Genomic DNA, 27,216 nt, shown 5'->3' on the forward strand with positions numbered 1-27,216 from the left:
AAGCTTTCAGTTTCAAAATTAAGTTACCAATTACCAACCAAAATTTTCAGTTTTTAATCATAACTACCAAATTCGGTATTTCGGTTTTCGGTATTACCAACTTTAGAACAACTAATTATTTGTAATTAAAATTAGAACGAACAAAACTAGGTTCTTCAATTTTATAGTCGTAAACTTTGTGCTCATCTCCTAATTATAGCTTTCTTTTGTATATATGACATCAAGTTTGAGTCATTTTCAATAAAACTACGTTATTTAACCATCTTTGACTAGGTTACTTAAAATACATGTACTATTAATGTAGTAATGTTCATACTATTATGAAAATTTTTATGTTTATTTCTTAATATACATGTATGTGTATTGAAAACCATAGTATATAAAGCTAATATTTAGATAATCGGTAGATTCATGTATTTACCAAAATCAAACCAACTTTTTCGGTAATTTTAGATTTCGGTTTTATCGGTCTCGGTTACAAAAAAGTCGGTTTACCAAACTTAAAACATCGGTTGGTATTTGATCGATTTGGTAATTACCAAACAAAGTGGCAGCCCTAGTCCAAACACATGATCAAAGTACGTAAAACACAGCTTAAGTAAATCAATCATGCATAACATATATTTTCCTATATGTTACTGCAGTAGTTAATCAATAGTTCATCAACATTATCTCTTTCTATGTTCTATTTCTAAATACCATCACTTATAAGAAATGCAAATAATGTAGTCCACACTTACCTCAACAACTCCAATACCCTTATGAACTTCAACCTTCAAGTTGGTAATCCCTTCAGTTGCCTACGCCAAAATCCACGTATTGAACATCAATTCATGCAAGTCCAACACTTTACAATTGCAATGACAATCCCCTATTCCCTAATTGCGAAAAACCCTTAAAAACAAAAATGTAGCTCTAAGGCTTTGGTCACTGCAGGCACAGCAGCATCATTCAATGTACCATCAGCCTTCACAAATCAAGCAAAACCCAAAAGCATATAGTCAAATTCAATCATAAAGATGCAAACTTTGTGCAAAGCTACAAATCAAGTTGGCATTTTTTCCATTGGGTAATACCCGCGGGTAATATACCCACCCAACAACCAAAATGGGTAATACCCATGACACCCATACCCAGTCTTTTTTTTTTTCGCGGGTATTTCCATACCCACCCATCAGGTAAATGGGTACCCAACTACCCATCTGTTTGCTTTAATTTGTTTTTTTCTTGAGAAAAGCATCTCTAAGAACAGAAAAAAGAAACGAAAAAAAATCTACTCTTACGCTGGGATTGTGGGAATGATTTCAGCAATTCCTTCAATTATTCATCATATGTGATTGATCAGATGGCTCTCGCTACATCACCACTCCTGCACTCCTCTCAAATCCTCGTCTCCGATTCTAGAGGGTACACCTTGCCGGTGGCCACCGAGTTCATGAAGAAGATGTGCGCGTAGGACTTAGCCACCACCACCGCCACTCCCGCCACGACAAGAGCCACCAACGCATGCTCTGTGACGTTGATGGCGTCGAACCCGTAGACGGCGAAGATCTGGGGCTCTATTCGAAATTAAAGGAGGAAGGAATGAAGATCTAGGAGAAGATGAAGATCTGGGATTTTGAGAAGATGAAGATGAATCTAGGAGAAGATGAAGATCTGGGATTTTGAGAGACGTGAAAAAAATTTCCTTCTTTTTCTTTTTTTGCCTTTTTCATCTTTTTTTTTTAATCATAAACTTAATTTTGATTGAAAATTGTAAAAAAAAAAATGTGTAAGAATATAGCTTAATAAGTTTTGATAAAAAAAATTAAAAAAAACAGTTTAATAAGTTATATGTGTATGGGTACAGGCGGGTATTCAACACCCATTACCCATTTATCCATAGATAATTTACCGCTACAAACACCTGAATCTTTTTACCCAAATAGAATGGGTACCCGTGGATACCTATACCCGTGAGTTTTTATGCCATCCCTAGCTACAAACTGGGGTACCTGAAAAAACATGGTGAGAGTGTCGGAGGGCGAAACGGGTACCGAAACGGGCTGCTCGGCACTACCTTCTTCTTCCGCTTCTTTTTCCGGGACTGGTTCTTCGGCCGGAACAGGCGTTTCTTCCTCGGCTGACCTCAGAATTGTGGGCCTATGGGAGGTGGTGTTCCTGAGAGAGCTCAAAAGCTTGAAGGACACGGAAACGTTTCATTCTGTTGGAGCAATGGGGTAAGGAAAGCGAGAAACCTGAAGCCAGTCAAAACAATGCCTGGATCAAAAGACAGGTTGCTATTGCCCGTTTGAATGAGGATTCTTGTTTTTGGGCACATGTTGAGGAAGCTATCATCTCATGCAATCTGCTGAACGATTATAGAGAGTAAAATATACAAGACAGAGAATCTTCAAAGCAAAAGTTGAAAGAGTTTGAGGGGTATGTTTATGATGATGTTAACAATAATGAAGTATCTCTTGATATTTTCTTGGAGGGGAGCAGTTTTAGGCAGTGGTGGAACAAGTATGAGGCAATTATGGGAAGATCCTATTGCTCGTTGCTCATGACAAAATGTTGGGAAGGGATGGGAGCACGTTCATCTCCCAGCTCATGAAACATTGCACTTACCTCCAGTACAAGGAAAGGAGCTAGGCCGGTGCACCCCTTATTTATAATGCAATGAGGGTGCTATTGCCAGCTGCGATATAAATTTGTAAATGTATCAAAACACCGATTCTTCTTGATGTTTTTCTTTCCTATGGAGTCTTATGGTGGTCTGTGATTTGATAGTTATTTCGGCATATTGTTGCTGGTACTTGGTGTTAGGAACTTTGGTAAAGAATGCCATTTTGAAGTTGAGAACTTGAGATCAGATGAATGCTATGAATTTCAGAAACACTGAATTACCAAAATCAAAATTATGCCAATTGTTTTAGGTCATACACCTGTAATTTGAGGAGTAATTTGGTGTTTTTAGTTCAACTTTGACAAGTTGCATGGACTTGGACAAAAGTAGTGCACCAAAAGTGGTGCAATGAGGATGACCAATTTTACCCCTGAATTAACATTGCCGCATGCAATGGTTACTTGACCTCTCCATTTGAACTAATTAATGACTTCTCTAAATCGTGAACTTGTTTATGACATTCTTGAAGAGTCTCTTTGCTCCTCTAAACATATGTAATACACTCCAGAGGCTTGAGGAAATGATCCCAGAAATCTTCCAGGTTGCTACTGACTTTACTTATTGGATCTTGGCAAGGAAGGATGACTTTGCTGGTTGGAGGATGAAGAATGCACTCCAAAATACAAGGCCAATAAGTTTGCTGCTAGATAGAAATGTCCATCTAGATTAGTTTCTGTTATTACCATTACATTGTTACTTCTGGTCTTGAAGCAAATAGGTGAAAACTCAAATCAAAACTGAAAACCAAGACAATCTGTGACACAAATAGTCGAGCCTAGTGGCACAAAACAAGATCAGATAAAATTATTGACTACACAAAGGAAATAAGGAATACAGCAAAACCAATCTTCTCCCACAAAAGGGCTATTGACAGTCTCCAGTGCATTTACAACAGAGTTTATTGAACCACCAAAGACAAATAGCCGATTCTAAAAAACAAAAAAACAAAAGTAGCCCTGAGATGAAACAAATACAAGCAAAGAAATATTCATCAAACTGTGAATTAGCCAATCAGGCGAACACCAGGTCCTCAACCCCGTACTTCAGGTAAGTACGAGCCACCATGAATTGGCCAAGTAATGTGCCCGAGAGGTCTGCAGTTACTCCCTTATACTCTTTCCACCAACGCATAAAACTGCTTTCCCCCAAGAAGATCTCAGATGACACTGCATAATTCTTGAGGGTATCCCACACATAAGCCTCAAACTCTTTCAACTTTCCCTCGTATGCTACTTTCTCTGCGTCAGTAGTTGATCCTCCATTCTTCAGCAGATTGCATAAGATGATGGCCTCCTCAACATGTGCCCAAAAACAAGAATCCTCAGTTAAGATAGCAGACACCATCTCTCTTTTCTTATTGCTTGGGCTAGCTTGAGGCTTCTGCTCCTGCTCTTGTTCCTGCTTCTTCTTTTCTTCTTCTTGTTTTTTCTTCTCCTCTTTCTTCTTATCTTCCTCTTGCTTCTTCATGTGCCATTGCTCCAATAGAATGAACTGTTTAGGCCTTTTACCACCAGTTATGTAATCTGTCCCACTATCCTTGTAGTATTCTGCAATGTGAAGTGGCTCGATCATCCTTCTGTAGTTTGTGCCTCCATAAAGCCAACGAACTCGAAAATGACCTCCTTCCATCTGGGGCGCATCTTCTACTTCTGCAACGGAGTCCTCCCAGTAATTCATCAGCTTCTTTTTATACTCATTAGCATTAATATCACTAGGATTCCCCTGCTTTTTGTACATGTCATAGTATCCAATGTTCTTCTGTTTGGAGTCTTTCTTGTACCACTCCAATTTGGCCATATTCATTTTCATTTCATTCAATTTCTTGTCTGAATCCGAAACCTTCTTCTTTTGAGTTATTACTTTCCTTTCATGTTTTGATTTCATCTCTCCAATCAGTTTTTTGATCTCCATACTTGGTTCTTGCTGTTGAAATGACTATATTAGAAAATTTGCTGTTACTGGAGAAATAAAAGAAAAAAAAAAGAGTTTTTCTATTCGAACCTCCAAATTTACTCACTTGACCTCCTTGCTTTTTACACCTCCTATCAAATTTTCAAATACTAAATTTACTCACTAAACCTCACTTAAGTTCCTGAAATAACCTCACTCATATAATTTGCAAACAAACTATTAATTACATAGTCATTCCTTAACCACATTACATAAATCTCTTATCTAATAAAAAAGAAACTCAAACACAAGGTATTGGGCTTTAAAAATTAATTTCTAATAAAAAAGAATTGTTTTTTTTCCTTGTATATGTGCCAAAAAAAAAATGAAGAGTAATTTTTCTTAATGTTTAATTATTTTCTCTATTTTCTGTACCTCATGATTAATTATTTAATAGTTTTTTTTTTAGATTTTTTTTACTACTAGCTCTTTTTTTTTTTTGTAAATATCAGTTGGATTTAGGTCATAAAATGATTTCTTTTGTTATCCTTCACCAATATGCGTTCAACATATATGATGATAGGAATTTTTATGTCATATGATCTTGATTATAGTTTTAATTCTTATTAAATATATATAAATGCTTTAATGAGTAATTGAGTATGTAGTGAAATTGAAAAATGAAAATAGATAAGGAAAATAATAAAGAATGCAATATAATATTATTGAATTGGAAAGTCTAGAGAAATTAAATATAATATTTTTTTGGGTATAATTATTGTCCTTAATAGTCATTTTATAAGAGGTTATATATGTCATTTAATAATTCATAATAGAGTGAGGTCAACTGAGCAGGTTTGGAGGTCCAAATAGAAACACTCAAAAAAAATACCTCGTAGGAAAAACTAAGGGCTTGTCCGGTAACGTTTTTAAAAATGATTTTTCAAAAACAGATTTTGAAAATAAAAACGAGAAAACAAGATTGGATTTTTGAGATCCGAAAATGTGTCCGATAGCTTATTCTGAAAACAAATTTCAAAAACGAGAGAAGATTGCGACTAGAGATGAGAGAGAGACCTGAGAAGAAGATAGCGACGTGAGAATATGGAAGAAGAGAGAACATACTTTTTTTTCTTTGTTTTGGAAAATATATCTCCGTGTTTTCTAAAATATGAGAATGAAAAAGTGAAAACGTCTATTTGTCGTTTTCCTGTTTTACGAGTAAAATAAAAAATTATTTTCAAAAATTATTTTCTGCATTTTTGAAAACAGACCAACGAACGCATTTTCAAGCAATTTTCATTTTATAAAATGAAAAAGATGACTTGAAAACGTTACCGAACGCCACCTAAGTTTTTCTATTTCTATCAACAAGGTAAATCATATTTGGAGTTTGTTCCATAACAGCCCTAACCAACAAAAATGAGAATACTAATATTTGGTAGCTGACATGTGTATTATAAGAGAAGTTTTAAATACACACCCTAAATTACTTAATACACACTCCATACTGAATACACCATCCATTTAATTTCTCATTCTAATATTTTACTAAATACACAACCCAAAGTATCTAAAATATCTTTAACCTCCATGTCAAAAAAAAAAAATATATATATATATATATATCTTTAATCTCAAAAATCATGAAATATCATATTATTTGACTATATTAAGGCTGCTATTTAATATGATTAGTATATTTTAGTATATTAATTGATGTTTTGTAAATAACCATATTGATTACTTGTGTTAGTGATTGAGAAATCCATAAAGATTCATTATTGTTCCCTTTAAATAGATGCATATAAATAGATTTTGTATTATTTGAGTTCTTATCCACCAAACACCATATTGATCAAGTATAAAATTCTGAGTTGAACATTTGACCAAAACTATATCAGTAGTTTCTCCACAATGGCGGAACTACAAAGTTGTCATTAGAGGGGCCAAACAAATTAACAATTACAAAGTTTTTTCACCCGTAATGTTTTATATTAGAAAATAAATAGATTAATCATATCTCTTAAGAAAAAAAAGAGGAAATTAACTAAAAAATGGGAGTAAAGTGATCCGTTTTAAAAACATTTAATGCCATTGATTTTGAAATTCTAATTATTATGGTTTCGAACCTCACTTAATTACAATTTATTTAAGAAAAATTAAATTAGATTGTTTTTAACTTTATTCTTGTATTAAATTAGGAGGCCATGTATAGAAATTTGTTGTGTTTATCTAACTATTTATACATAAATAGAATAATATATATATAAGGAAAATATGACTATTTTTTTGTATTCTAATGCATAGATGTCTATTTTTGTCATTTAACCTACCTACAAAATTTAATTTGCAATATAAAATAATAGGAATGTGTATTAAGTGATTAGGAGTGTGTATTTAAAATTTAAGCATGAAAATTAAAATATATTGAAACTTTTTGCTACCTGGGGAAGGAGAACACCAATTGCTAGCAGTTGTGTTTTAATGCTAGCTTGAAGTGGATCTATTTCGCCTTCAAACTTGAAACTGTTGTTACAAAACGCCCTAAGCTTGAAATCTTCCAAAATTTGTCCATAATCAGGACTTTGAGAGTCGTATGCCACCAACTGTCCCAAAATGAAATCTGGGTCCTCAAAGCAAGCACAACCCGAAGCAGAGCATAGTAGGAATGTTCCAAAAGGCTTATAAACACCACTAGGACCTGGGGGTTGAAACAATTTAGGTGTAGGATCTTTGTTAGATACAACATGCAAGAAGCAGTAATTCCATGTGGAGAATTTGGATACACATTGTCGGAGTTGTTCATCCCCGAGGAGGGGTGAACCGAAAGTAATGCAAAGGAGGCGTTTGCTTTTTGATGAGTCCAGGCTTTTTAACAACCAAAAGGAGAAGAGCATAGCCGCACAGCCTCCCAAACAGTGTCCAGTGACTATTATTGATGGAGTGGGCTCAGTGGGTTTAGTCGGTTTAGTCTTGCTAATCTGTACCAGCTGAAACATGAATGCAAAGTTACCAACAAGCTAGTCACATAGATAATGGAAAAGGAAGAAGCATTTCATCAACAATGGAAAAGTTCATGCTATTTCCAAAATACAGATATGACATCCTGTATTTGTGGTTTTGCGCATATAAACTGCACCACCTAGTTAGACTTGGTACGCACCTGGGTTTTCAGAAGATCCAGCTGATCAAACTGCTGGCTAAAGAGGCTGACTGCTGCTTCATTGACAGAGAAACTTGGGTTCTTTTTGTTGCACAAAAATTCAAATTTCTTTAGAGTTGAATCCGTTGATGAATTAACCAAGCTTTGTTTCCCCTGAATCTGAGAACACATGGATGCCGGAGCTTTGAAACTTATGATGGTACAATTTGACTCTGGCAGTTTAGTCACATTGTACAATGATGTTTGCTCTGGATGGTTCTCAATTGCATTCCATGCCTGCTGTAAAGGATCAGAGTTCACCAATGAATTTGCCAATTCTAACCCGCTGCTAAATCTGCCATCAATTACAAAAAACAAAGCACGATACAGAGTAATTAAGATATGATGAACAATCAAGAAAACTAGGTTGAAGAACATAAATACATAAACAAAATCAGCATCAATGGAGTTTACTTACATGTTCTGGATGGTCATTTTCAAGCTTTCTCAGATGTGCTTAGAACCATAGCAGGAGCATCATATATAGAGTGATGGCTCATTTACCACAACAAGAACTAGTGACCCCATAAAATTTACCGTAATGTAAAAAGCATACGAAGTCTTCTTCTTCGTCTTCGTCAACCAATGTCAACATCAACATCAACGAGTAATTTTTAATATTTTGTGTAAACTTCGTGAAAGCTTCTAGGAAGGCCTTAGCCAGAGACAAGATGCTTTCCCTGTCTCTCTCTCTCTAATAAGTTAACGTTTTAAAGTCCCGCGTAATCTTTTTCTGTTCCTACGGAAATCACCATTGCTTTACTAGTTGAATTCAGCAAAGTGATGATTAAGGATCCGCACAGTGCTTATTAGAAGTGCTTTTATTCATATTAGCTGCAACCACTTTTGTCAAAAAACAATATTCTTTACTTAAATTCAGAGACTTATTAGGTAAGCACTTTCTGATGAAGCACTTAGCAATTGCTTCTTCAAAAACCAATTTAATTGTCTTAGCAGTTAAAAATCCAGGTGGTTTTGGTACTTAAGACTACATTTTCCTGACCACAAATTAAATTTAGTAACAGAACGATCAATGATCTATAAAGAAGAAAACTGGTTAAACTAATTAATCGACTCGTATTGAAGTGTGCCAAAATTTCCATCCAATTTGTACAACCTTTGGGGAACACTTGGAAAATCCCTTGCTCTTAAGCTGGCAGATAGCAAACCAAAGACCAATTATCAGAAGAAATGAGAAGAGCTTTGAAGGAGCTTGCCATCTGATTGTGGCTGGTTGGTTTGAAGGTTGAGCTCCACTACTGATCATGTTATGAGTAGCAAGTTATTCATTACAGTTTGAAAAAAAAACAAAACAAAAAAAAATAGCATCAATGGACAATCGCGTACCGGTTTTTTATGGTCATCTTCATGCTTTCTGGCGTATGCTCAAGAGTGACAGCAGAATATAGTTAAATCATTTGCCTAAACCAGCGACTCCATGAAACCTACTGAAATGTACGAAGCATAGGAAGTCTTCGTCTTCGTCAAGCACGTCAACAGCAACTAGTCTTTATTGTTCTGTGTCTGAAACCACGAAATTTCATGAAAGCATCCCAGGAAGACCTTAAGCTAGATACAAGATGCTTTCCCTGTCCGTATCGCTTTCTCTAATAAGTTAACGTCTCCGCATACACGTTCATACGCAAATCACCATTACTTTACATATAAATTATTCTATGTTTGTTATTTTTCGCTAGAACGACTTTTGTCACAAAACCAGTGGCGGATCCAAGATTTGAGACTTGTCTAGGCTAATTAGAACAACCACTTTTTTTTTTTTTTTTTTTGCATAAACCTAGACACTATCACCAAAACTCTAAAAAAATTCTCCAATCTGCAACACAAAATGCAAATCTTTAAATGAAAAATAATCACAACATAATCAGAAGCTAAAGAAAGCATCAAGAAATTTCAAAGCCCAACAAAAGCTTGACTGCTTGAGCTGAAAAACCAGTCCCTGTTTGATGTGTAATACCCCGAAAATTCATTATTAATTCCTAAATGCTTCGGGAATTATTAAAGTGTTCGTTGATACGATTTCGTGGTGGTATTTTCTGGCGGCCTCCGGCCACCTCAAGGGAAGTTTTCTGCCCCTCGTTGCGATCTACTCATCGATACGAGCATTTCGATATATAGTTTGTAATTTTTGGAAATTGTATGAGCAAGTTATGATTTTTAGGGTTTTCGATTCGTTTCGGTTTTTGATCCGTGAGGATTCGGCCGTCCAATCGACTTGTAATTTTGATATATTGTTCGTATAAATATTCCGGACACCTCGGGTGGTCTTGGATGAAGTTTCGCCTCGATTGGCGTCACTTTCGGATTTTTAGTGTGTTTCGGAATTAAATGGTTTTTGATAATTCGTGTGCTGAATTGAGGTTGTACTTGCTTTAAGTGATTGACAGTACGTCCGGTAATTTATCTTGACTGGTAGAGAAGACGCAGCAGGATTTTGAGGTGAGTAAATCTCACGTGGTTCATTTATGAATTTACAAACCGAGTTAATTAATTGTCGAAATTGATTGATAATTGTAAATCGCTTTCGAAAATAAAGATTTGTTTGAAATAATATGAACTCGATCGACTACAGTTCATAGGGTTACGGCTCATAGGTAAAAAAATGAATTTAAGTATAAAATGAATTTCTTGGTTTTAATGCGTATGAACTATAGTTGGTTTTAGTGGTCATTCATTCGTGAATGACTACGTGTGTGTGTATATATTTAACTTTATATTTAAATACCACTTTATATATATATATATATTTAACTTTATATTTAAATACCACTTTATATTTAACTTTTTCTTTTCTTTATTTTTTTCTCCACCATTTTTAATTATTCCATTCAATATACACATTTATCCTAAAAAATAAATAAAGTTATTCAATGTTATCTATTTCCCAAAAAAAAAAAAATTCAGTTATTCACTCCTTATCCCATTAACTTTTTAAGACTTCAATCCAAAACAAAAAACTATTTTAGACGTGAAGCCATCTTCTCCATTCTCCAGTACTGTATAAGAAGTACTCTTCTTCTCATTCTTTCAACTCTCAGACTTTATCTCCTTCATCAATCTCGTTCAAGAAGCAATATATATCTGGCTACCATCTCCCCCATCAACAGGTATTAAAATCACATAAACTCAGACTTGATATATACATACATATATGTGTGTGTTGGGATTTGATAATAAATTCTAATCTTTCTGCCATTTATTCATCTCAGATGAAGGTGATCATTCACTTGCTTCAAGTTTGCCTGAGATCTACTAGAGAATATAATATGGGTTGATCGATCTGGGTCTATAAGCCGATTCGTCTTCTTCAACTCCAATTTGGGTTACTTGATCTGCTGGGTAGTCTGAATTATTGCTTGTTTGTTTATAGCAAGTTTGGGACGAGGGCAGGACTGAGGGCGGAGGAGAGAAAATTGCCGCCCGATCTAGATGAGACAAGTTTTGATTGGACTCTTCAAGTATTATAGAGTATACAAAATTTAAAACACTGCTTGTATTTTTCCTGGCTAAATTCCTAAATTAATACCAAATAAATACATAAATAAATTGTTAATAAATAAAACAAAATAAATTGTTAATAAAAAAAAAAGTTTTTCTATTAGAACCTCTAAATTTACTCACTTGACCTCCTATGCTTTTTACACCTCCTATCAAATTTTTGAATATTAAATTTACTCATTAAACCTCACTAAAGTTCCTCAAATAACCTTACTCATATAATTATTTGCAAACAAACAAATATCTTTATAATAAAAAACTTAGTCACTTTAATGATTTAATTACTCTATAAATCTTAATTACATCTCTATTCCTTAGTCAGACAACATGAATCGCTTATCCAATAAAAAAAAATTAAATACAATGTATTGAGTTTTAAAAATTAATAACAAGAAAATAACATGAACCATGATGTGATTTTTTTTTATAACTTTTTCTCTTTTAGCAGTGCAAAAAAAAAATGAAGATTAAGCATTTTTTTCTTAATGTTAATTTCTTTTCTCTATTTTATGTACCTCATGATAAATTATTTAAATATTTTTTTAATTGCTAGTTTTTTTTTTTTTTTTGCAACTATAATAGATAGACTTAGATTTAGGTCATAATACAATTTATTTTGTTCTCCTTGACCGATATGCGTTCTACATGTATATCATACATTTTTATGTCACATGATCTGAATCATAGTTTTAATTCTTATTAAATATATGAATGTTTTAATGAGTATGTAGTGAAATTGAAAAATGAAAATAGATAAGGAAAATAATAAAGAATGCAATCTAATATTATTAAATTGGAAAGTCTAGAAAAAATAAATATAACAATTTTTTTGATATAGTTGTTGTTCCTAATAGTCATTTTATAGTAGGTTATATATGTCATTTAATAATTCATAATAGAGTGAGGTGAAGTTAGCAAATTTGAAGGTCCCAATAGAAACACTCTAAAAAAAATTGTTAATAAAGGAAACAAAATAAATTTCGTCCAAAAAAAAAAGGAGAAAACAAAATAAATTAAAAGTTGATAATAGATGGACTCCGCAGAAATAGTAATAGACTTCAGGGTTAAGTAAAAACAGGAGAGGAGCGTTCCGAGAGATTTCATGTAGTTTGATTGATGTTGTTTTTTCTGCATTAAAAAAAAAAAAAAAGCAAAAACAAGTCAGTCCACTCTGGGGTAAAGCACTATACTTGGTATAATGATAATAAGGGTCTTCATTCATACGATCATATACCCAAAACAAAGCAAAAGTCTAGGGGTGTTCTCATAATTTACCATCCCACCCACCATTCTCAAGCTTCTATAAATCGATCAAACCAGAGAGTCTAAACCAAGCAGAAGTTACAAATTATTACAAAGAATTCAGAAAAATGGATAGTGGAACACTTGGAAAGAAAATAGGAATCAGCGAGGAGCTCATCAAGAAAAGTTGCACCCTTTCATTGAGTTATCGATTCTATAATGAGCTCCTGTTTCATGTTGACAATAGCTCATCGGATGCGGTGTTCATCGTCTTCACCGGTTCATGGATGGTCAAAGAGTGGTTTTCCGGCGACCAAGCTTTTGGAGAAACAAGGATCGATAGTAAAGATTGGTCCAAAAAAGCTTTTCCTTCTATGAGAAGTATAGGTAATGACGATGTTGCAATTGTCAACCAAGCTTTTCTGAAAAGGTTTGAACTTGTATCGAAGGGCTCCGAGTTTGTAGAAAAGGTATGTTATCATCAAGTTGCTTATACTCATGAATCCCATTTAGCACATATTTATGTTAGAAACTGGATTTGAGAAAGTGGGTCACACAAATCAAGTAGTTCATCATTTCATTAAAGAAAGAACATATTTATTATTCTACCGAGTTCATTGCAAATGATTAGAGCCCTTATTTGCAGCTGTAGAGTCATAAAGAATTAAGATTAGACTCTCATAGTATACCCTGTCATGTGGTTTTCTCAGGTGACATCGGCCGTGGACGGGAAGAAGCCGATAATATTTACAGGGCATTCTTCTGGTGGCGCAGTTGCTGTGCTTGCTACAATCTGGTTCTTAGAACGACAGAGTTCGGAAGCAAACACTGGAACAGCCAAATGTGTGACTTTTGGAGCTCCGCTTGTTGGCGACTACATTGTTTCTCATGCTCTTAAGAGAGAGAAATGGTCTAAACACTTCATACATTTTGTCAAGAGATATGACATTGTTCCTCGGATATTGCTTGCTCCTCGCTCATCCATTCAGCAAGAATTAGAGCATGTTCTCCGTTACTACACCGCAAATGGTCACCATGATCAACTCGAGTCAATTGCCCCGGACTTTTATGAAAAAGTAATGAGAAGCACCTCTTTTCTCGCAAGCCATGCTGCTGAGAAACTGAAGAGGAATACTGATTATTCGCTGCTCGAGACCATCACAAACTTCACCAAACCAAGCCCTTATAGACCTTCTGGGACTTACATTTTCTGCACTGGGACTGGGAAGCTGGTTCACTTGGACAACCCTGAAGCTGTGCTGCAGCTCCTTTTCTTCTCTTGTCAGGTAAGCCATAAAAACGAAATAATCAGGAGCTGCATAAACGCGCACTTGGACTATGCAACTGAATTAGAAAGGAGCTTGGAAGAGAATGTGGTTTATGTTGATCGTTTGGAAAAGCTCCCCCCAGCCTCAGATGGTAGTGCCTTGGATGACCTTGCCCAGGTAATTTTATTTCTAATTCGCTTTTCAATTCTTATTGTTCTGTGCTTTGAAGACATCATTCTTCTAATTGTACTTCAACTTTCTGTTGCAAAAGTGTTCTAATATACTGTCTATGGGATTGCAGAATGCAAGAGGTAGATTGTGCCTTCGTGCAGCGGGAGCGTTAGAGAAACAAAAACAAGAAAACCAACAGCAGATTATAGGAAAGAAGGCAACAATGGAAAAGGAAATGAAAGTACTAGAAGAGTACAGAACCTTCAATGCGCAGAAAGTGGGATATTACGATGCCTTCAAGAAACAGAATGAAGAGAGAGACTTTGCTGCCAATGTGAGCAGGCTGGAGCTGGCAGGTATATGGGATGAGATCATCGAAATGTTGAAGGGGTACTGTCTTCCTGATGAGTTCGAAGGTGAAGATAGTTGGATAGAACTAGGAACCAAGTTCCGGCGCCTTGTTGAGCCCCTTGATATTGCCAACTACTACAGACACGCAAAGAACGAAGACTCTGGAGCCTATATGATTAAGGGAAGGCCAAGGCGCTATAGATACCCACAGAGATGGCTTGAAAAGAAGAAAGGTTGGGAGAGTGGTGCCTGTGGAGAATCTTGCTTTTGGGCAGAGGTGGAGGAGTTGCTCAAACTAGCTAGTAATGATGGTGAAGTTAATGAGACAAGGGCTAAAGAATTGCAGGAAAGAATAGCTAAATGGGTTGAGCAGGGTGTAGCAGGTAAGGATGTGTTCTTGGAAGACTCTACCTTTCTCAAATTGTGGGAGGAACTCGGCCGTCTGAAACTCCAACAGGAATCCATTCACACATTGATGACCAAGTTTACCAAGTTGTCAGTTTCCTAATTTGTGCCCGAGGATGGGGGCGTTTGTTTCCGCTGTAGTTGGTGTTTGGTTTTGTTTGCGTGTTCTCCTTTCATGTTGTGCCTCCTTGTAATTTGCTTTTATTTTTAAATCAAATTGACGAATATTGGACAAGATGTGCATATATGAAAGTAGGAACACCTTGGAAAGGAAAGTAATTAGGTTACTAGCCTGCTGATTGTCCTTTAAAATCACCACATGAACCGCAGACTTCTACTAGATGGTCGCCAACAATCGTATATCAAACACAGCCCCAATTACTTTAAATCCTAAACAAGGATCCTTATTAATGATTTAAATCCTTCCTTCTCTTTTTATAGGAGGCATGCTACTCTATAAACGTCTATCCATCAAGAGATGCCAGTGATCTCTTCTATCTTCTCATAGGGTCATCAGAAAATCTCATTCCTGTTTAAACCAAGACTACGCTATCATAGAAACAGCAAGACTCAATGAAACACACAAGGACCTTCAAGTGACCTAGTCATTAATCTCAGAGATACAGCCTCAAGTCTTACCCTTGTTTTTTTTACAATTCAAATCTTTCACTTTTCTTTTCTGTATTCCAACTTTATATTCTTTTAGGGAAACTGGTTAAGAGGCAATGGATAACCAGTACTATAAATGCAAGGTTACAGAAGCAAAAAAAGACCTTCATACCTTAAAAGGAGACTCAGTTAGCAAAGCTACACATGAATCAAGCATGACAACAGCAAGATGAGCAACGAATCCTACCCAACTGGCAATAGAACTCGGTAGATAAAACAACAATGAAACTAATTTGACTCGTGCATAGCTAGAATTGATAAGGTGCAGCAAACAATTTAATTTATCTATCAACTCCTGTTCACAGAGTGCAACTTTCCACCTTCATCTACTATTCATTAGCAGTATAGAACAATACATAGAACAAAACCTGAAAATGCAAAGCAAGTTTCAAGCAACTACAACAAAAATGCCATCCATGTCAACTTTTAGAAGGCTAAAGCCAATCTGCACAAATCTTACCCCATTTGAAGCTCCAAATGAAAATCCTATACACCATAACATAAGAGGACACAGATCGTCTCCATTTGTAGTACAAATGGGGAGGTCCGATACAATAATTTCAGCACTTAAATGAGAATATTGATTGCTAAACTTGTCAACAATAACATCAACAACAGTAAGATAATTGTGATTTCACAAGTAAGATAAATGAAACTGGACCTCTGACTTGAAACCAAATCTAAAGACGTACAACTACGAAGAGACAGCAATGCAGTTAGACCATAACGAACCACTCATTTACAACGATGCCTTCTGCATCATCAATGACCAAAGTCAATGAAGACAAAACAATAAAGCACATCAAATACAACACAATATGTAAAGAAAAACCAATAGCAAGTCCGTTAACGTAAAAGCGAGAAAAATAGGCAAATTGAAAAGGAAATACCATCACATACTGTATATCTCAAGTTCAAGGAGTGATATTGTTCATCCACTTTGTCTCAGACACAACTTCACCAAGAATTGGAAATGGCAGCCTATCACACTATTAGAAAACTTTGCCCCTCACTAACTACAAACAATGACTCGATGGCAACAGAGCTTCAATGATACATTTTTCATTCTAATCTCGGTTGAAATGTGTATATACTAGTAGACAAGCATACAAGTTCTATACAGCAATTTCCTCTTCTTCCTCGAAACTCAAATTCAACGTTTGTAGCTTAAACCCTGAACTCTGTATAGCCTCAACCAAACTGGAAGCCACCCCAGTAGCTTGTACTGTTGTCTGCTTTTTCAACTGGAGAAAAGAGAAAAAGTCATTAGTCCTCTCATTAAAACCTGGAGGTGTTTAACATAAATTAGAACAAACCAAAGCCATGATCAAATTACAAGACATAATTCAACTATTTAAACAGATAATAGAAACTAATCATTGTCGATAACACATTTTCTTGTCTAATCCAAAAGTTTTATGTGAATAGTTGATCAAAAATCTTTTAATTTTCTATCTTCTATTAAAGACAATCATTCATAAGAAATGCAAATAGTGGTAGTCCAAACACATGATCAAAGTACGTAAAACACAGCTTAAGTAAATCAATCATGCATTACATATATTTTCCTATATGTTACTGCAGAAGTTAATCAATAGGTCATCAACATTATCTCTTTCTATGTTCTATTTCTAAAAAACCATCACTTATAAGAAATGCAAATAATGTCGTCCACACTTACCTCAACAACTCCAATACCCTCATGAACTTCAACCTTCAAGTTGGTAATCCCTTCAGTTGCCTACACCAAAAATCCACGTATTGAACATCAATTCATGCAAGTCCAACACTTTGCAATTGCAATGACAATATCCCCTAATTGCGAAAAACCCTTAAAAACAAAAATGTACCTCTAATGCTTTGGTCACTGCAGGCACAGCAGCATCACTCAATGTACCATCAGCCTTCACAAATCAAGCAAAACCCAAAAGCAAATAGTCAAATTCAATCATAAAGATGCAAACTTTGTGCAAAGCCACAAGCTGGGGTACCTGAAAAAACATGGTGAGAGTGTCGGAGGGCGAAACGGGTACCGAAACGGGCTGCTCGGCACTACCTTCTTCTTCTTCCGGGACTGGTTCTTCGGCCGGAACAGGCGTTTCTTCCTGGGCTGACCTCAGAATTGTGGGTCTGCGGGAGGTGGTGTTCCTGAGAGAGCTCAAAAGCTTGAAGGACCCGGAAACGTTTCGAAACGAAACGGTGGGAGAAGGAATGGGAATGGAGAGGGAATGGGAATGGGAATGGGAATGAGTGAGGGTAGGGATTGGGTGGAGAGGTGAGAATGGTGAGACTGAAATTGTAGCCATTTGTTTATGGTAAGCTCTATCCTTTTCCTTGTTTCTCTTCAACTGATCTATCAGTTCCCAGTGTAACAATCTCACAGAGGTGATGGACTAGGAGATGGGCTGGGCCTAGAAGGAGGTTTTGGGCCTTTAGGGCCTTTTGCTCACTAGAGTGTAGACTACAATTAAAGAGGAAAAAAGAAAAGTGAAAAATTCATATATAATTGAGTTTAGGGTTTAGGCTAACAATGTTGTGACTTTGGTTAAGAACTTAAGAATTAAGATACAGAAAAGTGAATGAAGGGCTATGGTGCCTCTTTTCTTGATAGAAGGTGGTGATAGGAGACAGGAAGAGGTATTGAGAGGGAATGGGAATGAGTGAGTGTTGGGATTGAGTACGGAGTTGAGAATGGTGAGGCTGAAATTGCAGCCATTTGTTGTTGGTTAGTTTTATTATCCTGCTGATATCTGGGCGAGGGAGAGAGAGAGAGAGGCACAGCCTAATATGAATTTTTTTTGGTCCAATGAAATGGCAATTGATATGTGTCTAATATGAGTTTCTACAAACAAAAAAACAAGACAAAATAAAACACAGAAATTTCTTTTATAATAATTAACTTACAATTTGGGGTTCAAAATTATAAGTGCAAATTTTACATAGGCCTAGCGATCAGAGTGAGGAGGAGTTATTGGCTACTTAAGAAGACCACTACGATAGACATGTTAAGCACACTGAATCATATTTATGCACTTCTGATTCATTGGCTACTTAATGCGACGATTCCACTTCAACTTGTCCATCTGCTTAAGCATATAAGATCTCCAGTCAATTCTAATGAATATGAGCAAAGCATAAACCATGAAAAGCATGAGAACTGATTGAACTGAAAGCCACTCACCTCTGAGATTTATTGCTCGGTTTGCTTGAACATCAGCCTCGGCATTGAACTCCTGCAAAGTAAGTAGATCATGTCAGTTGAACGTAGAGATTTGAATGAATGTAGCAGGAACAAATGAACATAAACCACGTAATTCTCATATGGACTCTTGTGCCATCCATCAAAACAAGTTCAAGTTTTGATCCATTGCAACTGGACTCTTGTCATATAGAGAAATTTCTTCCAACACACAACCATACATACCCTGAGAACATGATTGATCTCAAAAGAAGTAAACTTTTCCTTAAGCTGCTTGGCCATTTGGCACAGGTCGGCCATATTCTGATTTTTTGTTTTCCAGGTCCCCTGAATCTGTTATATCAGATAATAGACAAATAAGAGAATAGACAAATAAAACATCAAAGTGGATTATCATACAAGTAACAAAGGGCAGAAAGTACAGAAACTCAAGTGCTTTAACATATACAAACCTGGCAGCAGACAAGTTTAGAGTCTCCTTTAACACTAATGTGCTTATATCCTTTCTCAAGAGCATACTTCAATCCTAGAATTACAGCTCGATATTCGGCAACGTTATTTGTTGCAATGCCCACCCCTTCCTGCAGCCGGTACAACTATAGTAACCCAATGTTATAAAGAGATACATTTTTACAATATATATATATATATATATATATATATATATATCCAAAAGATTCACAATTTTTCATGAACTGCACATACAACACTCCCGTCTTCAGCACGGAGTACAGCTCCCGCACCAGATAGTCCTGGATTTCCTTTTGAAGCACCATCAAACTCAAGTGTGCAACGCTGGATGAAGACATATATAAGGCATATTTTCAGAAATCCCCTTCACATGACCATAATAATGAGACTGGACATATAGGTATAGGGTGTTGATCATAAAACACGAAATTGTGACATTATTGATGGTGACATTAGGCAACTTACACTGGTAGAAGAAATTACTCGAGTTTGACTACAACTATCAGCTTTAAAATGCTTATGTGGAGAGAAACTGGAAGCCGAGGAAAGCGCCATCTGCAGAATAAAACCAATAAAGTAAGTGATCAACTCCATAATCAAGCCAAACTGTAGGTATCTGGATTTCCATGCCAATCTGGCCAGAGCAATTTTCCGTGTAGCATATGAAACTTACATCTGGAAATCTCCTTTTTGAAGGGTCTTCGACACCTGAATTCACCATAGAAGATGCCGGCTGCTGAAAGATCAAAATAAAAACCCAAATGATACAATGAGTAACCAACAGAAGATTTTCCATCATACTACAGCTATTTCCATGCCACATGCCATGGAGAAGAACAGAGAACCTAACAGAAATTTGAACACATCAAATCATCAAATCAAACCTGGTAAGGACAAGCAACAAGGCTTCCAAACAGATCAACTTTCACGTCACTGGCACTGATTGTATATGAAGCATTCTTAAGCCCGTGTGAAACCAGGTACTCCTCGGCCTCCTTAGGCAAACCATACCCTTTAAACACACTTACAGAAGGATTGCATACCTAAAAACAAAATCAGGCCTCGTATGTAATCCTCCAGCAAGTAAATAACATCAAATTCTTCGAAAAACTAGTTTTGATCTTAAAGCATTTTCCAGTAGCACAGCATCTCATTAACAACGTTGATCAACACCTATACAACCTAATAGAGACTATACTTACAATTACAGACTCACAATTACGAAGGCACTCTATACCCATCACCAGAAAACCATTAGTTTTTACATAATAAACACCACAACCATACAATGCAGCAAGAAATTTCAGTTGCATGTTTATTTCAACAAAATAAAGAAGACCCAATAATTAAATCAAATCGGAAATCAAAAATTGATCAAGAATGACAGTAATCAAATTATAAAGGACTTAAAGATCAAAACTTTACCGAGGAACCGGCTTGGTTTTGACAATCCTTCAAACTTTTATATATGCCCACCACATCTCCCTTTCGAACAACATAAAAAGCATCCTTTTCTTCCTCCATTGAAGCTTAAAGTCTCAAACTTTGAAGAACCCAACAGTAGTCGAATTCAACTGCACTACTTGACTGGACTTTTACTCGCTCTGACTGAAGTTAACACAGAGTCTCTGTTGAAATTATGGGCCGAGTACTAATTTGGGCTCGGACTATGATTAGTCCCAATGGGCCGAGATATCTGAATTCTTAGGTTAATGTTGAATTCTTTCAGATTTAGATGCTCACCAAATGACCAAATGGAGACATGTAACATGGCTACCGCATATGACAGCCAGAAAGCCTCCAAATAATTCAGATATAGTCCTTACGACAAAAGCATTCTTTGTCTTCTCCTCCATTGATTGTGCTTTGCTGCCTTTCATGAAAATCCAATTCGGTTTTTGGCATAATATATGGTGTAATTTTTTGTTGGTTTTGTTTGTTTGGTGGTGGTGTTCTTATGTGAGAGAGGCTGACGGTAACAGTTCAGACAGCAATGAAAAAATTAACTGAACTTTTCTTATAAAGCTTGTCATCATACCATTACATATACCATGATACAATTAACTGGATCTTTATATCATTAACATTACATTGTATATTAAATGGGGAATGGTAACCATGTCTACATGTAATTGAATCCCCAACTTTGAACACCAAAGAGCTTGAAATATGTCTCTTAAAAGTTCAACATATCTGTCAAAGAATAACTGTAGGAAATTGCACTCTGTTTGAAGCTTTTAGCTAACCTGCTCACCTATTAAGTCCAAGCCTACAACAAGAAAGGACAAGCCTTGGAAAAGCAAGAAATAGAAGTGAACTCCATGAGCTGATAGGAAACTTCTTGCTGATGCTGTGAGTAGGAGAAAAGCAAGAGCCAGCTCTTTTCTATAGATCCCATTTTTCTTCTTCTTCTTGGCAGGTGCTACTTCTTGTTCCTTGAGTTTGCTCAACAATTCTAAACCAGATTCGGAGTTCCTTCTTGAGATCTTCTCTTCATTTGGGGATTTACTTTCAGCGAGCGCGAACAAGTCTGATTCGGACGATCTTCCAGTCTTCTTTGTCACCACCCACTCGTAAGAACTTCCCAGCTGAAATAGGCCGGAGACCATGGCATTGAATTTTGTCACAGACATTGTGTTCTCAAAGAGTAGGTATGGGACTAAGAAAGGGAAAGATTTTGGAGATGGCAGAATGTTTAGGAAGGACATGAAAATGGGCACATAGCAAATCACCCACAGTGGGAGTTCAGCCTCAGGTATGAACATGGTCAATGGAAGTATGATACAGAACAATGTGAATGAGTAAAAGGGAAGAATTAGCTTCCTCAAAAGAAAGAACAGAAATATCAAGTTGGCCTTTTTGAATATAGATATCTGCACAATTGTAATTAAGAAATTGTTACACACTTATAAGAACAATTCTTAGGTTCACCCCTGAGTGAACAAGCATATTCATCCATATTATCGATTAACTCACTTTTACTTAATAAATTTATAATCCAACGGTCTATATACAAAATACACAAATGAAAGGTGAGAAACCAACCTTGGAAGTTAAGATAGCTGGAAGGCATAATCTGAAGAGCTGCATTGGACCCGAATGCCATCGATGCTGCTGCTTCTTATAAGCTTCATAAGACTCAGGTAATTCACAGAGGGCTTCTACATCATTGAGGAAGATGAATTTCCAACCATTCAAGTGTGCTCGAACAGCAATGTCCATGTCTTCAACTGTTGTTCTCTCGAGCCAACCTCCTGATTCTTCCAAAGCCTTAATCCTCCAAACTCCAGCGGTTCCATTGAATCCAAAGAAATTAAGAAAAACACCATTAACTTGCTGCTCCACTTCAAAATGGAAGCACAAGTTAATGTTTTGCAGCCTTGTAAGTAAATTCTCATCCTTGTTCACAAAGGACCACCTAGCCTGGACTAGTCCTAATTCTGGATTTCCCTGTTAAAAAGTTCAAAGATTGTTAGTGGCTAATTAGAAAACACTTCAACTATTAAGAGAGGACATATTATATTAACCAGTCAATCAATCACCTTGAAATGAGGAACAGTGAGTTTAAGGAAATCAGGATTGGGTGTGAAATCAGCATCAAAAATTGCCACAAACTCGTAGTCTTTGACATACTCACATCCCATGGCAGATTTAAGATTCCCAGCTTTGTACCCTGTTCTGATCAATCTATGCCTGTAGATTATGTTGATGCCTTTCTGACTCCATGCCGAGATTTCATCTTGGATCAAATTCTGCAGAACTATATCGTCCGAGTCGTCTAAAACTTGAATCAAAAGTCTGTCCCTAGGCCAATCCATCTGGCACGCGGCCGCAATGGATTGTTCGTACACCTAAAGAAAATTAAACATAGCGGAAGCAACATGAGAATCCAACACAAAAAGGACTTTTTATGACAGTAAGTACAGATGATTAGTTCTGTTACCTCTCTTTCATTGCACATGGGAATCTGAAGAAGGACCATTGGGAAGCTAGAAGGGTCTTCAACATCATAAGCATCTGGCTCAATTCTTGGCTTTACCTTCTTGAACTTGATCCAGAAACATCCAAGACACAAAACCAATCTATCAAGAGATTGAATCAAGAACAGTACAATGCAGAATTTAGAGAGGAATATAGCCACAGGAGCAATATAGTCGACTCTGAAAGACAACCAAGCCATATAGGACCAGTGCAACAGACCCTGAACCTCCCAAGGGTGATGAACCAGATTCAAATTCCAGTTCTTGTAATGAGCAATCACTTCAACCCCCAAAGCTACAATTGACAAAAGAAGAAACGCTTGAATAAATCTATACAACTTCCCTCGATTTCTCGGCTCCTCATCGCTCATGTCCGATGAGGTAATGCGTTTTCTGAATGCCACTGGAAGCCATGAGAGACAAGCAAAGATTCTGTTGACTTTGAGAAGAAGAACCCATGTGAATTGCTTGGTGCTCGCTGCTTTCTGCTTCTCAAAAGACTTGGTCTTTGAGAAAGTGTTGTTTGGCTTCTCAATTGTGACCGCAACTGAATTGTTTGGAGCCATTTTCTTGAGAAACCAAATGAAGAAAAAGAATACTGTACCAAGATCAAATCTTGAAACTGAAAGTTGAACTGGGTATATATATTATATGCTATGGAGGACAGAAACCATTTGAAATAAATCTGGGATCTCTTAGAGAGAGATCAGTGTGAGCATGAACTCAGACCTGAAGGCTTATATTCTGCAGTTGGAAGTACAAATGGAGCAGAAAGGAGGATATAGGAATTCCTTAAAGGCTGTGGTGAGAAATGGAGGTCCATCATCAAATTCATAATTACATCCAAATATGGTAACTAGTTAATTACCAGGAACAGTAATAATGTCAGGTTATTTGAATTGTTTAAAGGAAACAGGTGGGCTTCAGGAACAATCAGCTGGTTTTGACATGCATCACGGTCTTGGGTTGTTGGAAAACTGATAAGGAAATTTAATATAAAGAATAAACAACCAGGTCACAGATCATCCACCGCGCGCACATGTAAAAGTGTTCTTAATTGTCTGCTCATTTGGACACGTACACCTGCACAGAAGCTTCGGTTCCTCCTCTTTTGGAATTCTACGAATAAAAGATCTGCAGATTTAGATATGGTTAATTCTAGACGTCACTCTTGACTATGTCCTGCTCAGCGGCGCTTTTACTGTCCCATTGGAAGTAAACCTTCGTTGTCCTAAATTTTATTAGATTATTCAGATTCAAATTTGATCACCACTAATATTTTGGTAGTGATACCACCACACCATCTAATATAAGGCTGTCATGTGTTATGAAATATAATTATAGTCAATCATGATGTTTTATTAAAAAATTATATTTTAAGTATTAAATTTATTCTATATGATATGACAAGTTTTAATAAGATTGTGATATCACCATAAAATAAATGTGGTGAGCAAATTTGAATCCAAATCATTCACCAAACATAGAGAAAAAGTGTGATTATACCTATTATATGATTATATCTCCAAGCGCTACTAATTTTGTCGATTGAGTTGAATTAATAAGGTGAAATCCAATACGGCCTTCGATGTCTTAATTAAGGACAAATCGATTTCAACTAAATTATTTTTTATTTAAATATACGTCTATGTCCGTTACATTATTTTGAAGATTTTTCATCGTCAAAAACACAAATTTTCCATCGAAGTAATTAATATAAGTACACAATTGGGATCTGTAAACGTTAGAAAATTGGGGGGCTCTAGAGAGTCTGGATGTTCATATTATACCTAATTAATCAACAAGAACGGTTCTTGTTGATTCCCACTTCGACATCTATGCTTAATGTATTCGTTCCATTGATGGATGTCAAACAGGCATGCATGAACTGTGTGAGCTAGTTAGGCCTAAAACGTGTTTAGAAAAATCAAATACAGAAAGTCACCGAGTTGGAGAAGTCAAACAAAGGCGCATGTTACTGCCTTATTCTTGGACCCTGTAGAGGCAGAAGATTATAACTGTTCCTAACTCTGATGCATGATGGCTGTGAATGCAAATTAATTTTTGATGTGGAGAGTAGACAACTTAACCTTCGACTTATATAATCTACTAACTATTTTTTATTTAGACTAGCGGTGGAGATGGAAAGAAATTAAGGAAATTAGTCATGTTTGATTGCTTATGTACATGCTTCCGAGTTCCGAAAGTCCCAAGTGAGCCAAAACAACTGCAGGCTCTTTCCGGTGGAGTATATATAGACCCGTTGGAGCATCACGTCAGAAGTCATGTCAAGTTAACTAATCAAGAAGCTAGCTAGGCCGGCGCTGAAGTTAAACTGTTAAAGCTTCAGTTAAAACATACGGTTATTTACCGCACGTACTGTACGTCATGGTAAATTATGTATGATCGATTTACCTAGGGCGCTGCAACCCTAAACCAGAAGATCGATATATGTATATAGTAGCCCACAGTGATGCAGTAGAGGATGGTTTTGGATCTCAAGAGTCAAGACTAACATGGAATATTTTCCGGCAGATCGAGTCACATCGATGTGATCACCACTTGTGCTTGGTAGCCACACTCACCAGTACTATCGACTACAATTTTGTTCCATGTGAGCGAGCTGGACATGGCTGGAATTGTTCTATGCAAAATCAACTAGGGTAGTATTGCTGCTGCTACCCTAGCCAACTGGGATTGGTCTCTATAAAAAACATCATTACGTTAATTGCATCTCTTGACTTCTTATATATATATATATATATATCGTCGATCTGAACTTCAGAACATATGTAAGTATGCTTCATGTGGGCGATCCTCTAATTTTGTATTTACGTTGCATGAGCCATTAATCATTGGCCTGAATAGCTTCAAAGTGCAGACTAATCCAGCTGATTATATTAATCACAACTAGCTAGCTAGCTAGCTAGCCATTAACCAACAATCCATCGGATCTGAGTCTCTGATCCGTCATCATTCATACAGTACTATATTTTTTATAAAAAGGTCATAGAGATTTAAGGGGATACGCACCATCTTCTTATTCCTTGATATATCATCAGTAAGACGAAAATTACCATCTATATTGCTACTGAGCTTCGGTAATTTGTTGAATGTGTGATCGAGCTCATCATCATTAATATAAAAAATACAAGTTAATCAACAATTCATCGAATACAACACAGTATTAATTGTAGATGATATATACTCAAGACAATTTTGCTCCGTTGATATACCATACTTTCACTAATATATAGCACAGGACTTGAGGATTAAGAGTACTGAGTACAAATTATATATATATATATATATATATATATATATATATGTTGACACATAGATGTGGTTAGTCACACACATTCTAGTATTCCCATCAAAATGAAAGCTACATATGAATTCATTGGCTGCCATCCATTGCATACAGATCATGTGCCACATATCTATCAGTATCATGTACATCCATAGACAGATCGAGTAATTGATACATATATACATATGCTTCAGATTCGTCACTGTTGATAGAGAAACTAGATAATAAAAATAAGATGGCATTAATACGAGTCTGTGCTTGTGTGCCCTCACCAGAAGACAACTGGATGGCCATCCACAAGTTCGACAAGGTCGAATTACTTCGCCATGCTATTTATCTTCATGTGTTATAAAAGACCAACTAGACAAATAGCCAGCCACAAATTCGACAAAAATGTTACATCTGGTAACTATACATATAGAGATGGAGTGGTCACAGATGATATGATAGCGATCAAATCATCAGCATTGTGTATATTGCAGCGTACATGATATACTAAGAAAGGTAGATATATATGTTCATGGCGGTTACAATTATAGCTAGCGATGTTGATCAGAAGGAGTTTAGGAACTGCTAGTTCTCAAGTCAACCAATTGTGAAAATCGATCAATAATATATTTCACTGGAGATCGTCTGAGCATTTGTACTAACTACTAAAGAGTTTGGAATTCCTCAAACTTTTGAGTCTCCAGGTTTTTTAATGTAGTCTATTCATTAAATCTAACTTAACTTTTGTTCCAATTGTTGATAAACTAATTACAGTTCATGCTCTAACTCTAGTTTCGATCAGATAAATTTTGCTATAAAAAAAAATAAATAAAAAATATTTATCATATAGTCCAGGAGACTGAGACCATGATTTCTACTCAAA

General features: G+C 36.2%; 5 protein-coding genes across 6 annotated transcripts; 1 reads left to right on the forward strand and 4 right to left on the reverse strand.

Annotated features, from left to right (window-relative positions):
* Positions 1-3,437: 3,437 nt before the first annotated feature.
* Positions 3,438-8,338, reverse strand: LOC112183333 (senescence-associated carboxylesterase 101). The gene is made up of 4 exons (XM_024321677.2): positions 8,182-8,338; positions 7,725-8,058; positions 7,006-7,551; positions 3,438-4,591 (listed from the first exon to the last, which is right to left on the reverse strand). Exons 1-4 carry the CDS (start codon positions 8,196-8,198, stop codon positions 3,680-3,682), a joined length of 1,809 nt encoding a protein of 602 aa, XP_024177445.1. The 5' UTR covers positions 8,199-8,338; the 3' UTR covers positions 3,438-3,679.
* Positions 8,339-12,520: 4,182 nt separating this feature from the next.
* Positions 12,521-14,951, forward strand: LOC112189121 (protein EDS1L). Its single transcript, XM_024328391.2, has 3 exons — positions 12,521-12,991; positions 13,232-13,966; positions 14,091-14,951. Exons 1-3 carry the CDS (start codon positions 12,650-12,652, stop codon positions 14,817-14,819), a joined length of 1,806 nt encoding a protein of 601 aa, XP_024184159.1. The 5' UTR covers positions 12,521-12,649; the 3' UTR covers positions 14,820-14,951.
* Positions 14,952-16,258: 1,307 nt separating this feature from the next.
* LOC112186950 lies at positions 16,259-17,758 on the reverse strand. Its single transcript, XM_024325528.2, has 4 exons — positions 17,377-17,758; positions 17,236-17,289; positions 17,067-17,126; positions 16,259-16,629 (listed from the first exon to the last, which is right to left on the reverse strand). The coding sequence occupies exons 1-4, from the start codon at positions 17,689-17,691 to the stop codon at positions 16,501-16,503; spliced, it is 558 nt and encodes a 185-aa protein (XP_024181296.1). The 5' UTR covers positions 17,692-17,758; the 3' UTR covers positions 16,259-16,500.
* A 486-nt stretch (positions 17,759-18,244) lies between these two features.
* LOC112186949 lies at positions 18,245-20,661 on the reverse strand. Of its 2 annotated transcripts, none has more exons than XM_040513207.1 (9): positions 20,481-20,661; positions 19,940-20,098; positions 19,729-19,791; positions 19,521-19,610; positions 19,290-19,379; positions 19,037-19,165; positions 18,810-18,917; positions 18,567-18,618; positions 18,245-18,468 (listed from the first exon to the last, which is right to left on the reverse strand). In XM_040513207.1, exons 1-9 carry the CDS (start codon positions 20,577-20,579, stop codon positions 18,437-18,439), a joined length of 822 nt encoding a protein of 273 aa, XP_040369141.1. In that variant the 5' UTR covers positions 20,580-20,661; the 3' UTR covers positions 18,245-18,436. The 2 variants fall into 2 exon arrangements, with proteins under 2 accessions (XP_040369141.1, XP_024181295.1); XM_024325527.2 differs by having other exon boundaries at positions 19,037-19,180; positions 20,481-20,659.
* A 441-nt stretch (positions 20,662-21,102) lies between these two features.
* On the reverse strand, positions 21,103-23,930 carry LOC112186948 (xyloglucan glycosyltransferase 4). The gene is made up of 4 exons (XM_024325526.2): positions 22,999-23,930; positions 22,598-22,906; positions 22,101-22,505; positions 21,103-21,928 (listed from the first exon to the last, which is right to left on the reverse strand). The coding sequence occupies exons 1-4, from the start codon at positions 23,599-23,601 to the stop codon at positions 21,293-21,295; spliced, it is 1,953 nt and encodes a 650-aa protein (XP_024181294.1). The 5' UTR covers positions 23,602-23,930; the 3' UTR covers positions 21,103-21,292.
* Positions 23,931-27,216: the final 3,286 nt, after the last annotated feature.

The sequence above is a fragment of the Rosa chinensis genome, chromosome 2 (genome assembly GCF_002994745.2).
Source record: "Rosa chinensis cultivar Old Blush chromosome 2, RchiOBHm-V2, whole genome shotgun sequence".
In the NCBI taxonomy this organism is placed as follows: Eukaryota; Viridiplantae; Streptophyta; class Magnoliopsida; order Rosales; family Rosaceae; genus Rosa; species Rosa chinensis.

What these genes read in the sequence shown, in the direction of transcription:
- LOC112183333 (XM_024321677.2), bottom strand. An exon ending in TGGATCTTCTGAAAACCCAG is followed by an intron (nt 7,552 to 7,724) that starts GTGCGTACCAAG and finishes TTCATGTTTCAG; the next exon opens with CTGGTACAGATTAGCAAGAC. An exon ending in TTGGTGTTCTCCTTCCCCAG is followed by an intron (nt 4,592 to 7,005) that starts GTAGCAAAAAGT and finishes TCATTTCAACAG; the next exon opens with CAAGAACCAAGTATGGAGAT.
- LOC112189121 (XM_024328391.2), top strand. Translation starts at nt 12,650, where the DNA reads ATGGATAGTGGAACACTTGGAAAGAAAATAGGAATCAGCGAGGAGCTC. An exon ending in GCTCCGAGTTTGTAGAAAAG is followed by an intron (nt 12,992 to 13,231) that starts GTATGTTATCAT and finishes TGGTTTTCTCAG; the next exon opens with GTGACATCGGCCGTGGACGG. An exon ending in CCTTGGATGACCTTGCCCAG is followed by an intron (nt 13,967 to 14,090) that starts GTAATTTTATTT and finishes ATGGGATTGCAG; the next exon opens with AATGCAAGAGGTAGATTGTG.
- LOC112186950 (XM_024325528.2), bottom strand. Translation starts at nt 17,691, where the DNA reads ATGGCTACAATTTCAGTCTCACCATTCTCACCTCTCCACCCAATCCCT. An exon ending in CTCTCACCATGTTTTTTCAG is followed by an intron (nt 17,290 to 17,376) that starts GTACCCCAGCTT and finishes TGATTTGTGAAG; the next exon opens with GCTGATGGTACATTGAGTGA. An exon ending in CAGTGACCAAAGCATTAGAG is followed by an intron (nt 17,127 to 17,235) that starts GTACATTTTTGT and finishes TTTTTGGTGTAG; the next exon opens with GCAACTGAAGGGATTACCAA.
- LOC112186949 (XM_024325527.2), bottom strand. Translation starts at nt 20,579, where the DNA reads ATGGAGGAAGAAAAGGATGCTTTTTATGTTGTTCGAAAGGGAGATGTG. An exon ending in AAAACCAAGCCGGTTCCTCG is followed by an intron (nt 20,099 to 20,480) that starts GTAAAGTTTTGA and finishes TTTTGTTTTTAG; the next exon opens with GTATGCAATCCTTCTGTAAG. An exon ending in GTGCTGAAGACGGGAGTGTT is followed by an intron (nt 19,181 to 19,289) that starts GTATGTGCAGTT and finishes GGGTTACTATAG; the next exon opens with TTGTACCGGCTGCAGGAAGG.
- LOC112186948 (XM_024325526.2), bottom strand. Translation starts at nt 23,601, where the DNA reads ATGGCTCCAAACAATTCAGTTGCGGTCACAATTGAGAAGCCAAACAAC. An exon ending in CCATGTGCAATGAAAGAGAG is followed by an intron (nt 22,907 to 22,998) that starts GTAACAGAACTA and finishes AATTTTCTTTAG; the next exon opens with GTGTACGAACAATCCATTGC. An exon ending in TCACTGTTCCTCATTTCAAG is followed by an intron (nt 22,506 to 22,597) that starts GTGATTGATTGA and finishes ACTTTTTAACAG; the next exon opens with GGAAATCCAGAATTAGGACT.